Raw genomic sequence first — 15,427 nt, 5'->3', positions numbered from 1 at the left:
ACTTTTTACTGAACAATATGTGGACCATAGAGAACAATTTGGTGTTGGAGGAAAACTTTAACTTTGGATGTCTGGGTTAGGCCTTTTTTGGACCAATTATACTATACTACCTCCGTAACTTTGGAACCGTTCATTTTAGAAGGATTATGCATAGGACTTTTTTGTTTCAAATTTAATGTAGAACATTTTTGTATTGTTCATGCTAAACCGCATCATACTTTTTGAAATATTGACGAAAAACTTAAAAAACCACGAATTTATCGATTTCTTCCCCCTCTCCCCCCCTTTTACAATGATTTTTATAACAGCACATACGAATAAAGATACTAATGTAAAGAAAAAGAAAAGAATGCTAAAATAAAGAAGGAAACAGAAAAAATGAAATACATAGATTTATAACTTATTTTCACACATTTAAAATATGTGCCCGTGATTTATTTTTAAGTTCATATTCGCTGCACGTGAATATATCACAAACACCTACTAATTTATTAGCATTACGGCACATTAGATTTAATGGTGATTTGTACAAAATATTAGTTTGCGCTCTGTTACAGAAAAAGATACTATTTTGTTGTCTAGATACTAATCTAGGAACCCATATATTAACTTGTGAAAGTAACTTAGCACAATCTACCTTATTGTTTAACAATTTATGCAAAAATTTGACAGAAGCTTGATTTCTACGCTTTTCTAACGAGACAAAGTCAAACTGATTGAGTAAGTCCAAGTAATTACAACCTCTAGGAGAATAAACTCCTGTCAGTTTAAAGCTTAAATGTTTTAAAAATTTCCTTTGGACTTTCTCAATAATGGATGCATATTGAATGTATATTGGGTTCCAAATAATTAATCCATATTCTAATTTCGGTCTTATCAAACTATAATATGTACAACGAAGTTAGTACAAATAGGTTATGAAAATTTTTGCAATTACGAATAACAAATCCATACGTACAATATGCAGCATTGACAATTACATTGATGTGTTCGTTAAAAGTAAGCTGGGAATCAAAATAAATTCCCAAATCTTTAATAGTGTCGCTTCTCTCTAGTGTTGTATCATCAATAGTATAACGATATATGACTGGATTATTTTTGCGACTACGTTAAAATTTTACATTTAGAAATATTTAAATAAAGGTGATTATTCAGACACCACTCTTGCAACAAGTTAACCTGCCCCTGCAACCTAATACAGTCATTCAAACAGGAAATGGACATATATAACTTCAGATCGTCTGCAAACATTAATTTGTTATACTCAAGTACGTTACATAGATCATTTATACAGATTATAAATAGCAATGGTCCTAGATTAGACCCTTGGGGAACTCCACTTGTCGCAAGATAAGTATCCGAACAAAAACCATTATAACAAACAGATTGTTTACGTTGTGTTAAGTAGGATTGTAATAAATTATATGTATTATTGATACCCAGACTTTTGAGTTTCTGAACTAGTATTTAATGGTTAATTTTATCGAAAGCCTTCGAGAAATCCGTGTATACCACGTCAACCTGTCCTCTATCGTCTAAATGTTCACATAGATACTTACTGACTGAACACGGTTAAGTTGGTGACAGTTGATCGTGCGTTCATAAATCCGTGTTGATGAACAGATATTATATTTTTAGCTGACAGATATATGCGGGAGTACACAACAGACTCAAAGATTTTAGCAAAATTATTTAAAATGGATATTGGTCTATAATTAGCGATGTTAGTACGATTTTCGGACTTGTATATAGGACAAACTTTAGCTGTTTTCCAGACATCTGGAAAAACTGATGATTTTAGAATCAAGTTGAAAAGTGTACAAAGTGGCCTAGTTAGTACATGCAGACAATCTTTCAATAGAAATGAAGGTATTTTGTCAGATCCTGAAGTAAATTTATTCTTCAATTTTTTTCCAGCTGCTAAAATTTTAAGTTTACTAATAGGTTCACAACTGATGTCTAAAAAAATATTGGGATCAAAATTAAAACCTAAATTTCCCTCATATATCTCAGGTAGAGAATAGACACTTTCAAAAAATGTTTTGAGTGCATTTACTATTGCCTGGGGAGTATTAAATATTTCATCATTATAAACCATTTGTCCAGGAATTCTAGAAGACTTTTTATTATTTACAAAATTCCAAAAAAATTTTGGTTCATCTTTTAGTTTCATTTGCACAGTTTGTAAATAAAGTGAATATGCTTCTTTAATTTTTTGTTTTACTAGTAGCCTAACTCTACTGAACTGTTCATAATAATCATTATTTTTGGATTTTTTAAATTTTTTATGTAATTTAGCTTTTTCCTTAATAAGTTTTATGATCTCACTCGAATACCAACTAGGATATTTATGCTTAAAATTTTTATAAACTGGCACATGGTTATCAATGATTTCATAAAACCTATCATAGAAATTTTGCAATGCTTGGTTGACGTTGCTGAAATTTTCCAGAAAAGCCCAGTCGGTGTAAAAAAATTCAATATACATTGACATATAGTCGGCTTTTTTAAAGTTATAAGTTTTAGCACTCATGCTTGCATCAAAATTGTTTTGTTTAGTAGAAATAGCTTTAAGTTCAATTGATAAAGAGGGGTGGTACACATCTTCGTGTACCAGTGGAAGAGCATCACGAGATACAGAACAATCAATATTTAAAACTATTAAATCCAGTAATTTATTGTAATTATTTGGAATATTGTTGTATTGTTTCATATTACAAAACGCTAATAAGTTATGAATGGAATTTGTTTTACGATCATTAAGATTATTTTGCACATAATTTGGGCAGTTAAAATCACCAATTATCATAACACTATCCGAATTCAAAATTTTCCAATCCTCAAGAACTTCTAAAAAACTGTCAAACTCATCAAGCGGTATAGACGGTGGAATGTAAATAACTAAATAAAAAGATTTGAAAGATACATACAATTTGCACACCAAGAAGTCGATTTCAGGAAAATTTTCAGCAAACAGTGACGTGTCAACTAATTCAGACTTAATACTAGTATCTACAGCAAAAAGTACACCACCACCACCACAAGTTAACCCCACTTGATCAAATTTACGATCACTTGGATAAACTTCATAGTTACCCGGAAATAGTTCACTAGAATTTACTTCCGGTTTCAATCAGGATAATAAAACAATTAAAATAATTAAAATAAAATAATAAATAATATTTTATATCCAAGACATTTCGTCAAAAGAAACTGCTTTCTGGTTGCATCCTGAATCTCCTGAAGCTCAGTAGATTTATACCTCTATAATTGTGAGGTCTTCTTCGAAGAACTGTATCTGTATAACTTGTGTTTACTTATTTTTACTTATTTTAGCTGCGCATTGTGTAACAGATGCAACCGGAACAAAAATTAGCAAAGATAATGTACGAATTGGTGTTGGAAAATACTATAAGGATTACAATGACCCAAGAGATACTTTAGCTCAGTATTCTGAAGTAAGTTAAAATACTAAAATTATTTATTTTTTAATTTATATACAATTTTATTCCTCATACGTCTACTTCCTCATACAAGTAATTTGTAATCCGTCTTTTGCTTTTGCTTTCAGATTCAGGAGATTATCGTACATTCCAGATACAAAGGAGAAGCACAAAGATATGCTTCCGATATAGCATTTTTGGTGACAAAGGTTAAATTAATGTTATCAAAAGTAGTACAGCCAGTTTGCTACCATAATTTAAACGATAACAATAATCGCTTAACTTCTAGAGATGTAGGAGTGGTAAGTCATTTGTATTCGTTAGTATTGGATGCCTCAGAAGCCAATTGTAAGTCAATAAATGTTTGTGAAATGAGATAATAAGATGTCAAAATAGTTGCAGAAAAATCAGGAGCCATCAAAGATAAATACACCGTCTTTATTGATCATAATATAAGTATTATAATCATGCATGCAAACAAGGACAAGACATTTGTCTTTGATGTATTTCTTGGTGTCACATCTCATAAGTCATTTTTAGGGAGAACTTGACTTAGGTACACCGTTTGACTTCTGAAGCATCGATATATTAATAGTTTAAACTAGTTTAAAGCAAAGGACCCCCTCTGTGGCTCAGTGGTAAGAGCGCCTACCTTTGGATCGAAAGGTCCGAATGGTCGTGAGTTCGAATCTCACCAGGGTCAGAAATTTTTCATTTATTATAAATTAATAAATGAAAATAGTTTATGTCCTTGTGGGATCGGTACTCACCGGAGGGACCGTAGATGTTCGGATACAATGCAATTGCAAAGACAATGACGTCGACTTTGCAAAGTAACAAGACACTTACTCAACACACACACTACACATGACAATAGGTACGTAACTGCAAAAATTCACCGTACCTACTATGCCAATGGCCATTAGTTGTTGAGGCATTAGCTAAATAAAAAAAAGCGAAGGACGGTAGCCGTTTAGTAAAATAATTTAAAATAGCAAGAAATAACTCACTTGAAAGATCATTCTAAGATATTTTCCATTTCACAGACGATTATTATTTTAAACGCAAATTCCTTAAAAACTGCGTATTATCAGTGCTATGATTTTCCCTTACTCAAATTGCATTTTGATATTTTATTGACAAGTTACAAATGTAGAAGTGTTAAGAAGACTACAAAAGGATTGCGAGGTGATATTCCCAAATATTCCTGGATCCATTCGTTGGATCCATTGTATTTTCAAAATCCTTCTATAGCACCACATCTTAAATATTTCCAACTTCTTTATATTGTCTACTTTTAGTGTCCAGCTTTCCATTCCATACAAGAAAGTCGAGAACACGTAGCATCTTAAGTCTCTTATCATCAGCTCCAGAGGAAGGTCTCGATTAACACACATTTTTTTTTTCATTTTCATAAATGCTTTTCTTGCAATTTCAATGCGTGTCCTGATTTCTCTACCTTGGTCATGTTTTTCATTTACCCAGGTTCCCAGATATTTGTAGTTATTCACTCTTTCTACTTGTTTTCCCTCGATATTTAGCCTTCCTACTGTGTGTTGCTTAGAAATAATCATGAACTTGGTTTTCTTAACATTAATTATTTATAGTCCATATTTTATACTGACTTGATGTAATCTATTTACTAATCGTTGCAGTTCTTCTAGACTGTCTGCAAAAATAGCGGTGTCGTCTGCGATTCTTATGTTGTTTAAGATTTTTCCGTTTATTGACATACCCTGTTCTTCCTCTGATATTACTTCCTTAAAAATAGCTTCGCTGTACAGATTGAATAACAATGGAGACAACATGCAACCCTGTCTAATACCTCTTTTGATTTCTATGGTTTCCGTTTCGACATTTTCGATTTTAACCTGTGCTTTTTGACTCAAGTACAGATTGACAATAACCCGTATATCTTGACTGTCCACATTCTTTTATTTTAAAAGTTCTACGAGTTTCAGATGTCGTACTCTATCAGAAGCCTTTTGATAATCTATAAAGAGATATAGAGATTAATATATAGACATGGAGATCCTGGTTCATATCTAGTTGTATTTGCGCGAGAACGTTAAAAGCGATTGCGATGTGATAAAGAACATAAAAGCAAGCAAGCTGGAATATTTAGGTCACATTGCCAAAAGTGCGAAATATGATAATATATTAAAGCTCATCATACAAGGTAAAATTAAGGTTAAAAGATCCATAGGTAGAAGAAGAATTTCCTGGCTGAGAAACTTAAGAGAGTGGTATAGTTGCAGCTCAGTTGATCTTTTCAGAGCAGCCGCCAATAAGGTACGGATAGCTGTGATGATAACCAATCTCCGATAGGAGAAGGAACTACAAGAAGATTTTATTGGAATAGCGATACCGTAAATCACTCGACGGCAAATATATACATACGCCGTGAGAAGACGCATAATGCAATGTGGACAGTCACATTGCTCGGGAAAATCATTCGCTTTTCCTTTGCTAACCTCAGGACTGTCGCTGAGACCCCTGTTGAGCTGCCCCCTCCCCCACCTTGCAGAAATTAGAAAACAAGTAGTGCTAAATTACGACCTATTTATGACATTTCATATCCCGCAGATTAAAAATTTTGTGCTCGTTACTTGGCAGGAATTAATGATTTTTGTGGGGGGCTGACTACTTAAAAATAGAGATATTGAATCGATTTTTGCGGCAGAATTACCAGCTATTTATGAGCTTTCGAAGTGATATAGTTTGAATTTTTGACCTTATCCCCTTAACCCCCAAATAAGCTTTTAATTGATTCAAAAAAATCACTCACCTCTAATCTAATTTTCTATTATTTCAAACGAACTGGCTGGTTGTCGGTTTGCTCCCACATCTACTGCTCTTTTAAACACTTAGAGAGTATTTCTTGTCGACCAAGTACTGCACATATAGCTTGTAAATTTCTGTCACTCGCTCTGGCAGAAACACAACTTCAGAACCCAAAGCCAGTAGAACTGCTTTCCCAAATTTACTGTTCACCACTTTTGATGCGTAGGTAATGTGTCCCAATTGGTGGGTCTTTGAATTTTTTAGTGGCTTGCGCTCTGCAATCTAATAAGCTAAATTTAGTTCTAATAGATCCATCTAAAATAATAAAAAAAAATTGGTAGAAAAATTGCTATACACACAACTATTTTAATATTTTACAATAAATAATATCTAGGGAAAAAATTTCCAAAGAAGTAACTATGATATGAGAGAAATAGAAAAAAATAATCTACAATTATTAAAATAATAAGAAAACATTGCTAGACATATCTCTTTGTTTCTTTACAGGTCAGGTTGGTCGAGTGGTCAAAGGCGTTAGATTTAAGCTCCCCGATAGAGTGCGAGGTTTCGAATCCCTCACCTGATTAATTTTTATAGATGTTCAGAATGGGCATTGTCATGTGCTTCGCTTGTTGGTACATACATTGCCTCTTCCCTTTTCAAGATCAACAATTGTGTCGCTGTTACATGTCTAACGGTGAACGTAGCACACCAAACGCATGCATATCAGTGGACTTTGTCACGTGGTTGCATCTCATACGTCAAAATCGAGTAAATACCAACGGGAATACACCCGATACATACATTGCCTCTTGCCTTTTCAAAATCAACAATCATGCTGCTGTTACATGTCTAACGGTGAACGTAGCACAGCAGACCCGTACCTATCAGTAGACTTTGACACGTGCTTGATTGCATGACACCTCATACGTCAAAATCGTACCAATAGCAACGGAGATACATTATAGTACCGTTTTAGCAATGTCGCTATCTTTGTTTTTTTGTTTCATCCTATTCGTTACCCCTCCCCTTTCCAAAGAACCCTCTTACGTCACGATCGAACCAATAGAAACGAAGACATGTCGTAATGCTCTTTTGGCATGCTGTAGACATACTGTACGCTTGGACACATACTGTATTCAGTCCCAATTTTCATCCGCTTTCCAACGATGCCTCGGGGTTCTAATAGTGTATGTCAATATTTTTATTTACATTTACTACTTAGTATACATAATATTTCACATGGATAAAAAAAAATATATTTTAGGTTACTGGATGGGGTTATACAGAAGCTGGTGGTAAACCGTCCGACACATTAAAAGAAGTTAAAATACCATACAAAGACGATGCCACTTGCGTCGCTGAATTACCAACCGAATGGAGTGACCAATACTTTACCAATGATAAATTTTGTGCTGGACATTATAATAAAAGTGAGTAATGATTTAGGGTTTGATGTTGAAGATACATCCTGAAACAGGTCAAGTTTTATTTTTAAATTATGATTTTTTGGCATATATATCATACTAGTGACGTTATCCATCAGGAAGTGATGACATCATCGATTATTTTTTTAAATAAGATTATGGGTCGTTCTCTAGCTCATTTGAAAGGTTATCCAATTCTCTAACCAGTAATATAAACAAATTGCCTCCAACTGCCTCTTAGCAGTAACTGCAATGTTTGTATCAGCTGCAATTTTCCTTGAATTAATTTGAAGGTTCTCTGCCACACTTAACAATACATCAAGGTTTATAAGGTTGTGAAACTATTTTCTTGTTTTCTGTCCAAGTTACATAAATATTTTGTCTTTATATGGGATTAGCCACAGTAGATTGTAATGATTATTTCATTCATAGGAGGTTCTGACCAATAGAAAGCTACAGAAATCTAAATTAAATCGATAATTTTTGATAATTTCCCGTCGTTAAGTATATTACGTCAAATGCCCTTCGTTGCTACGAAAAAATACATTCAGTGACATTAATGACAATTAATGTTTTAAAAATTATAAAAGTGATGACTTTCAACCGCGAAATATTTATAACAACTGTGTGTATAATTGTAGTAATTTGTACTTACATAAATAAATTACAATAAAATTTTGGTTTTGATCAGTTTTATTCATGAAATAATCGCAACAAATTGCACTCGATCTCTAAAATTAATATAGAATTTTTGCCCTCGTGACACTTTGAAATAATTTCACTCGCCTTCAGCTCGTGAAATTAAAACTGTCAAAGTGACACTCGGGAAAATTCAATAATTTTAGAGCTCTTGTGCAATTACTACTGACAATTACATTTTTAAGTCAAAACGGCAACAGGTGTATGTTTCCAAAAACTGATAGTGTGTAAAAACATTTAATAAAAATTCAGCCAAGTACTTTCAGATGAAAATGCCATCATCAGACCTTCGTCTTATAGGTATAAACACCCCATAGAAGAGCAATTGTTGACAAACAACATATTAAATTTAAAATTGATTCAGGGCCAGGCCTTTGATCTTGGATAAAAGCCCTTAAAAATATTATCACATCGATGTGTTTAAAGTCAATATGTCTACCACATTCTAACTTGAACACCTGTTCAAGCTGTCAGTAACAGCTGTTCAAGCTAGAATTATACCTTATACATAGCTCATAGCTTATACCTGTAAGACAAAGCTCTGATGATGGCATTTTGATATGCTGAAAGTACTTAGCTGATTTTTAATAAAAAAATTTTACACACTATCAGTTTTTGAAAACATACACCTGTTGCCGTTTTGACTTATATAGAAGTGTATACAAGTCATACAGTCTTTTTCTATTAATTACATTTTTACCTAAAAAAAAGAATGTGTGTACTTTGTAAGCACGAATATAGACCAACTGAACGTTTGCAGCATAAACTTTTGACAGTTGTTTATTACTTATATGAATTTAATCAAATTAGTTTGATTTTTGTGGAATTAAAGGAATAGTTTGTGGAATAACAATATATTAGGTGAACATTGGTAGAAATGTTGATGGTAATCAAATTATGTAAATCAAAGCATTACATACTATTTTGGTAGGTTCATTTTAAATTTTACAAATAGGTAGGTATAGTCGGTTCGCTAAACTCAGACACAATTGGCTAGTGATTTTAGTAAGTAATTATGCCAATTTGGTAAAATTGGCAATAAAAATTATTACTAAATAGTTAATAATTACTAAATAATTAGTAATTTTGCCAATTTTGGCAAAATTGGCCAAAAACAAAAAAATTACCTACTAAAATCACAAGCCAATTGTGTCTGAGTTTAGCGAACCGACTATACCTTTGTACTTTTTATTAGGATACTGAAACGTTTACAATTATTACGTACCTGTCGCTTTTAAAAACTATTTAAAAAGTCACTACAATTATAAACTTGCTTCTTCTCTGCCATCACAACAATAAAAACTAATATACACAACATTTGTTTATCCATAATCTCCATATTGAACAATTATTGACAGATGATTTAACACCCAATCAGATCCCGTATAACGTTTGAGCGACTAATACCATACTGTCGGTGTGCGCATGCGCCCGGGAAAATAAAAATTCATCCTCGTGCCTAAAGAAGTATAACTTCAAAAATTTAACGTAACGTTTCGATTTCCACTCCGGAAATTGTTTTCAAAATAAATTATTAAGAAATTGTTTTGAAAGAGTGTATAACCACCGCCAAGGTGTTGAGAAGGTTATGTCTCATCAAAATTGAGGTTGACATACTTGGTCATAATGTTGTAGGCAACAGTATGCTTTGCTTATAAGGATGGATGTTTTATGCCCTATGGTACATCAAATTCTGATTATTCTGTGTATTTCTGCATCGTTTCTATGTGCTTTATGGGATTCTGTGTATGGGAGTGTTCATATTTGTGTTACGTATGTCTCACATTTTCTCATTCGCTATTGTTGATATACCTTTTTCTTCTTTTTGTAGTTCCTTCTCCTATCGGAGGTTGGCTATCACCACAACTATCCGTAACAATATTGGTGGCTGCTCTGAAAAGCTCAGATCTACTGAGCTGCAACTATACCACTCTCTTAAGTTTCTCAGCCAGGAAATTCTTCTTCTACCTATGGATATTTTATCCTTAATTTTGCCCTGAATTATGAACCATATTATAACTCATATTTCGCACCTCTGGTAATGTGGTCCAAATATTCCAGCTTTCTTGTTTTGAACAATGTTCGTTATCACCTCGCAATCATTTTGTAGCCTTCTTAACACTTTTGTATTCGTAACTCGTTTTAGTATTCCATTCACTACCTACTCAAAAATTGTATAGCCGACATCTCCTGGTGAAATCCTTCTGTATTTGGAACAATGCAGAACCTCAGCTGCAGAAATTATTGCAGTATTATCTTCTCTTCCACTGAATATGGCCTTCCTTACCCTTAATAATTTCGTATTTATTGGAAACCTTTCATTCCTGTTCTAACATTATTATAAAAGAGTCTTATATTTCTGCTTATCCTTACAACTCTTAAGGGCTTTTTCATATTCATTTTTTATTAATAGTCCAGAAAGCCACTGCGCATCCGCTAGGAAAAATATTCTAATTCGGATTTTTTGCACAATCTTACTCAAAAAAAACTCCTTTTAACAAATTTGCATGTTGCCAGGACCAAAAGGTGGTCAAAAATTTTTTAAACGTTTTTTTTTTGTTTTTATCCTAAAATTATTTTTTTTACATGGAAAAAAGTTTTTTTAGGTTTTTTGGATCATTCCAAACAGAAAAGATCTTTAGTGACTTTTCTCTAAAAGTGATAGTTATTGACATATAAGCGATTAAAAATTGAAAAATTGCGAAATCGGCCATTTTTAACCCTCAAAAACTATGTGAAAAACTGAAAATTTGAATGTTGCCAAGGTAGGTAGATATTCTTTAAACATCGATTGATGAAATCCCGAAGAGTTTTTTGCAATACAATATTCAAAACTCCTTTGTTTTTTAATTGCTAATCAAGTGTGCGCGACACTATTTTCCACCGACAGTAGCGTTACCAGGTGTCCCGATTTGCGCGGGACGTCCCGATTTGCAGGGGTCTGGGAACGCGTACCGATTTGTACCTGATCGGGACACTAAATGTCCCGATTTTGACCCACGAAAACCAATTTCAGGAGGACTGGCAGTGAATTTTAGAACTAAGTTATAAAAACAAGGCACTCCTAAAAGCGGCAAAATCGAATGAAAAATATAATTTTAATAAAAAATAAATAATTTACTTAATCTACGATTTTTTTTGTAATTTCTTCTGATTATTGTTATTATTATGTAGGATTAAATACAGATTATAGAAACACCTTGTAGTCCAGTAAATGAACTGGAAATACGGCGATACGGTGTAATTTTCAGGATCAACTACGAATTACATAAAAATTTGGACGGCTTGTGCCATTCGTTGCTTTTACTCGGAAGGTGACAGTCACCACTATTTGGGGCTGAAAAACCGCGCGTTTAAAATAAGTTCGGAGACCGATAAATTGACTAATTCTGAGCAATTTTAGTTCTATAGAATTTTAACTTAGTTAATACTTTTCGAACCCAGCAAATGCAAAGTTGTAACTCATGGAAAATACGTTCTTATTCGTCAAATTCCAAATCAAATATTTCAACGTGAAATAACCAAGAAATGAAGCACTTTTCGGGAAAAACCAATTAAAACTTTTTTAATAAAGCTATAATTTTATGTTTAAAAAAGTTTCTAGCATCAAAACTAAGAGGGTTATGCTCAAAAATTAAGTTGACTCCTATTTTTTTGGTAAAAAATCGTGAAAATCTTCCCCTACTCAGCACCCCAAATGAAATTAATCGTTAAAGCTTTACAAACAATTTAATTTAATTATGTATTTTTTACATGATTGAAAGGGCCGGAACGAGTCACTAGTCACGAGTGTATGCAAAATATAAACAGCCATATTTGAACCATTTTTTGTCAACAGAAAAATAAAATGAATCTATCATATTTTTAAAAGCAAAACCTACCTACTTTTTACTCCTTGAGATTTTTAGTATCCCTAATACTTTTTAAGTTATTTTGAAAAAAGGGCATTTTCCAATATTTTAGGAATTTTTTTTACTACAATTTTTTTCAAAACTAAGCACTCCCAACCGGTAAACCTTACAGATCGTATAAACAATACGCATATAAAATAAATGGTAAAGCGGTAACGATTAATTTTATTTACGGTGCTAAATAGGGGGAGATTTTCACGATATTTTTTTACCCAAAAGAGGAGCCAACTTTATTTTGAGGGTAACTCGCTTAGTTTTATTGCTAAAGACTTTTATATAAAACAAAATTAAAGATTTTTTTAAACACTTTAAAAAGTCTTAAAAAAATTTTGCTCGAAAATTGCTTAATTTTTTGGTTATTTCAAGTTGAAAAATTCTATTTGGAATTTGACGAATAAGAACTTATTTTTGATGAGATACAACTTTGCTTTTACTGGTTTTATAGACTTTCTTTTGCTTTTTTAAAAGCTACATTTTTGCTAAGAAAATTTTTTTCAATAAAATTACTCGAAAAGTATTGACTTAGTTTAAAAATTATATAGAACAAAAGTTTTTTAGAGTTAGTCAGTTGATCCATTTTGGGATTTACTTTAAACGCGCGTTTTTTATCCCCGAGAAGGGGTAACTGTAACTGTCACCACCCAAGCAAAAGCAACCAACAATACAAGTTCAACTTTGAAGTAGACAGTAAGTAGAACCTGAAACCAGATTTTCATGCAATTCGGAGTTGACTCTGAAAATTACACTCCAAAACGGTCATTTACTGGACTATTGTTGTTTATTTGTCCCGATCTACAATCCTAAATCCCGATTTGTTTTTGCTTATGTACCGATTAAAAACAAATCGGACCTGGCAACACTAACCGACAGTATGGTGCAAATGAAAGGAATAAATTCGTTATTTCGTAAACTGGCGACTTTAAGAAAAAATCCCGAAACTGGTAGATTTTTATTTTTAAGTTGTGATATTGTGGCATTTATGGTATACTAGTGACGTCATCCATCTGGACGTGATGACGTAATCGATAATTTTTTTAAATGAGAATAGGGGTCGTGTGCTAGTTCATTTGAAAGTTTCTTCAATTCTCTATTCAGTAATATAAACATTTACATAAATATTTATACAGGGTGTCCAAAAAACTTTTATTAAATTAAATTATTTGACAAAAAAAGAAGTAGAAGCACACCCTGTATGAATAATTATGTAAATGTTTACATTACTGACTAGAGAATTGAAGAACCTTTCAAATGAGCTACCACACGACCCCTATTCTCATTTAAAAAAATCATCGATTACGTCATCACGCCCAGACGGATGACGTCACTAGTACACCATATATGCCACAATATCATAACTTAAAAATAAAAATCGACCTGTTTCGGGATTTTTCCTTAAAGTCGCCAGTTTACGAAATAACGAATTTATTCCTTTCATTTGCACCATACTGTCGGTGGAAAATAGTGTCGCGCAAGCTTGATTAGCAATTAAAAAGCAAAGGAGTTTTGAATATTGTATTGCAAAAAACTCTTCGGGATTTCATCAATCGATGTTTAAAGAATATCTACTGACCTTGGCAACATTCAAATTTTCAGTTTTTCACATAGTTTTTGAGGGTTAAAAATGGCCGATTTCGCAATTTTTCAATTTTTAATCGCTTATATGTCAAAAACTATCATTTTTAGAGAAAAGTCACTAAGAACCTGTTCTATTTATAATGATCCAAAAAACCTAAAAAAACTTTTTTCCATGCAAAAATAATAATTTTAGGAAAAAAACAAAAAAAAAACGTTTAAAAAATTTTTGACCACCTTTTGGTCCTGGCAACATGCAAATTTGTTAAAAGGAGTCCTTTTTGAGTAAGATTGTGCAAAAAATCCGAATTAGAATATTTTTCCTAGCGGATGCGCAGTGGCTTTCTGGACTATAAGTTTATTCCTTGTTTCGTTAAACATAGATCACGGATGCACAGATCTTTTGCGATACCCCGTCGAAATAGCCCCGTCGAAAAAGCTCCGACAAAATAGCCCCGACATAATATTCCTCACACAAAACAGCTCCGACAAAATAGCCTGCAGACAAAATAGCCGCGGAATAATAGCTCGCCCATAAAATAGCCCCGACAAAAAAGCTCCTTTCAGGAGCTGAAAAACAAGGAATTTCTTTTTCCTGGTTTTTTCTCGTGATTTACTATGGAATCATTAACACGAAAATTTTACTGTCGCCGTTGCATGTGGTTGTCTTTTTAAAGACAGATCACATGCCATGATTTTTTTGTAAAACCAGCTTTACATCAAGGCTATGCAAGTCCGTTTTGCATGGCATATCTCTTGCCTAGCCTGTCCTTTTTACATCTGGGGCGAGAGCACGCCAAATAGAATTATATTTTGCTGACGTCACAAAATCGAATTTCACAATGGGAGAATCGACGGTTGCTAGTCAACGTGACGTCACTAAAATAGAATTCTATTTGGCGTGCTCTCACCCCAGGGCCCAAAGCACGCCAAATAGAATTCTATTTTAGTGACGTCATGTTGCCTAGCAACCGTCGATTTCCCCATTATGAAATTCTATTTTGTGACGTCAGCAAAATAGAATTCTATTTTAGTTTATTTTATATAGTTAATAATTCTGTGCCTATATCAACTTAAATCGGGGAAATAGACCTCATATTTTTTTAATTTTATTAACTTAACTTAATTTTTAAATACTGCCTATCAGCCCTGATACCAAGTTAAAAAAATGTGAGGTCCATTTTCCCGATTTAAGTTGATATAGGCAACTGAAATTACACAGCCTGTCCCATTTTTTTAACACTTTCTCTGTCTCTCTCTAGGACCTCTCTCTTTTATGTTGGTGGCAATCTCGTTTCACTATTTGAGTGATAGACTAAGAGCCGCTATAGGTGAAAATTCTTAATCATTTTAGGCACGACGGGACCCTATAACTTAAATAGTAGAACCTAAAAGAAAACGTTTGAACACTGTGCCGTCACTTTTCAGTGGCACATGCGTCTACAGTGGCGCATCAAACTTTCCACTTATGGACGGGATACATAAATTAAAAAATACCCTCCCTAATTACCAGAATTTAATTTTTTTCATTTTTTTTAAATTTTATGTGATTAAGACATAAGATTCATCGTAATTTTAACCCACCACCCCC

The 15,427-nt window shown here is 33.1% G+C and overlaps 2 protein-coding genes across 6 annotated transcripts in view; one reads left to right on the top strand and one right to left on the bottom strand.

The window, feature by feature from the left end:
* Nucleotides 1–15,427, bottom strand: part of LOC114326692 (protein spartin) — a 178,418-nt gene that overhangs the window by 31,991 nt on the left and 131,000 nt on the right. For 4 of the 5 annotated variants that reach the window (XR_007697893.1, XR_007697892.1, XR_007697894.1 and 1 more), the window contains one exon: nucleotides 6,232–6,542. The gene's annotated coding sequence lies outside the window, so the exon portion shown is untranslated. The remainder of the gene's footprint in view (nucleotides 1–6,231; nucleotides 6,543–15,427) is intronic. The other variant, XR_007697895.1, reaches the window with a different exon arrangement.
* LOC114326691 (modular serine protease) overlaps nucleotides 1–15,427 on the top strand; it is a 176,779-nt gene that overhangs the window by 157,274 nt on the left and 4,078 nt on the right. The window contains exons 9-11 of the mRNA XM_028275106.2: nucleotides 3,337–3,458; nucleotides 3,572–3,745; nucleotides 7,495–7,660. Of these exons, the coding sequence (XP_028130907.2) occupies nucleotides 3,337–3,458; nucleotides 3,572–3,745; nucleotides 7,495–7,660 (462 nt within the window). The remainder of the gene's footprint in view (nucleotides 1–3,336; nucleotides 3,459–3,571; nucleotides 3,746–7,494; nucleotides 7,661–15,427) is intronic.

The sequence above is a fragment of the Diabrotica virgifera genome, chromosome 5 (assembly GCF_917563875.1).
Source record: "Diabrotica virgifera virgifera chromosome 5, PGI_DIABVI_V3a".
Lineage (NCBI taxonomy): Eukaryota > Metazoa > Arthropoda > Insecta > Coleoptera > Chrysomelidae > Diabrotica > Diabrotica virgifera.
This window is presented reverse-complemented; position numbering and strand designations above follow the sequence as displayed.